We start from the raw sequence: 989 nt of genomic DNA on the forward strand, positions 1-989 counted from the left end.
ACTGATGAGCTTGATATTAGTATTAAAAGATTGCCTATCAAGTGTATCATCCATTTATAATAGTTTTCATAAGCTCACACCAATTGTAGTGATGATTTTAGCTGTGGTATATGGCAAAGTCATGAAGTCTATCAGAAAAATTGTGGGGTAAACATTGAAAATATACTATGTAGAGTGATAACTTACATTACTATCACTCACAGATTAATCACTAAATATCAGTCACTGATAGTGGTTTTACTCAGAACTGACAACTGGACTAACAATATTGGCAATAATTTTAGTGTCATGGCACTGAGCCATACCCACAATAAAAGCTAACAAACCTTCCCTAATTGTTCATACTTAAGGAAATATAGACTTTAGATTAGTTCCTTATTTGATGATAAATCATCATGCACTCTATGTTACAGTGATCATTTCACATTGTATCACTCATTATCACCAGTATTGACAGTCTAGTTTGTCATTGACCATGGAATCACATGGAGTCTGTGACAAAGTACTATTAGTAAGTATGACATGAATTGTTAATGCAGGTTGATCAAGAAGGGAAGAAATTATAAAGAAAATTTCAGTTTTATAGGTAATACCTTAAAATTGTGATAAAAAAAAAATATATAGAGATTATCTGCCTCTTATTTTACATAACTTACATAAACAAGTTTTTTGAAACAAAATACTTTGCTTATTGTTCCATCATTAGCTACTCAAAACAAGTTGAGAACCTCTGTCTATGATTCTTTATTTGCAGGCTTGGTGGTCCTGATCCTCTTGACTATATTAGTATGTATGCCAACCCAGGGGATGCTAAACTGAACATTCCTCCTCATTGGCACTACATTAGGTGAGACAACATATATTCATGAATAAATGAATAGACATGTAACTGACACAGTATGATTATTTGATATTTAACAATGTGTCCTCCTCATATATATTTCAATGTACATGAAAAATGCTTTAGATTTAATATTTCTGTTTGGATT

The 989-nt window shown here is 31.5% G+C and overlaps 1 protein-coding gene across 1 annotated transcript in view; it reads left to right on the forward strand.

Annotated features, from left to right (window-relative positions):
* The window catches only part of LOC119590718 (suppressor of fused homolog), a gene marked incomplete in the record, with an annotated part of 11,345 nt that overhangs the window by 659 nt on the left and 9,697 nt on the right, over positions 1–989 (forward strand). The window contains 1 exon segment of the mRNA XM_037939407.1: positions 755–847. Coding sequence (XP_037795335.1) covers positions 755–847 — 93 coding nt within the window.

This window comes from Penaeus monodon, chromosome 27 (genome assembly GCF_015228065.2).
Source record: "Penaeus monodon isolate SGIC_2016 chromosome 27, NSTDA_Pmon_1, whole genome shotgun sequence".
NCBI lineage: Eukaryota > Metazoa > Arthropoda > Malacostraca > Decapoda > Penaeidae > Penaeus > Penaeus monodon.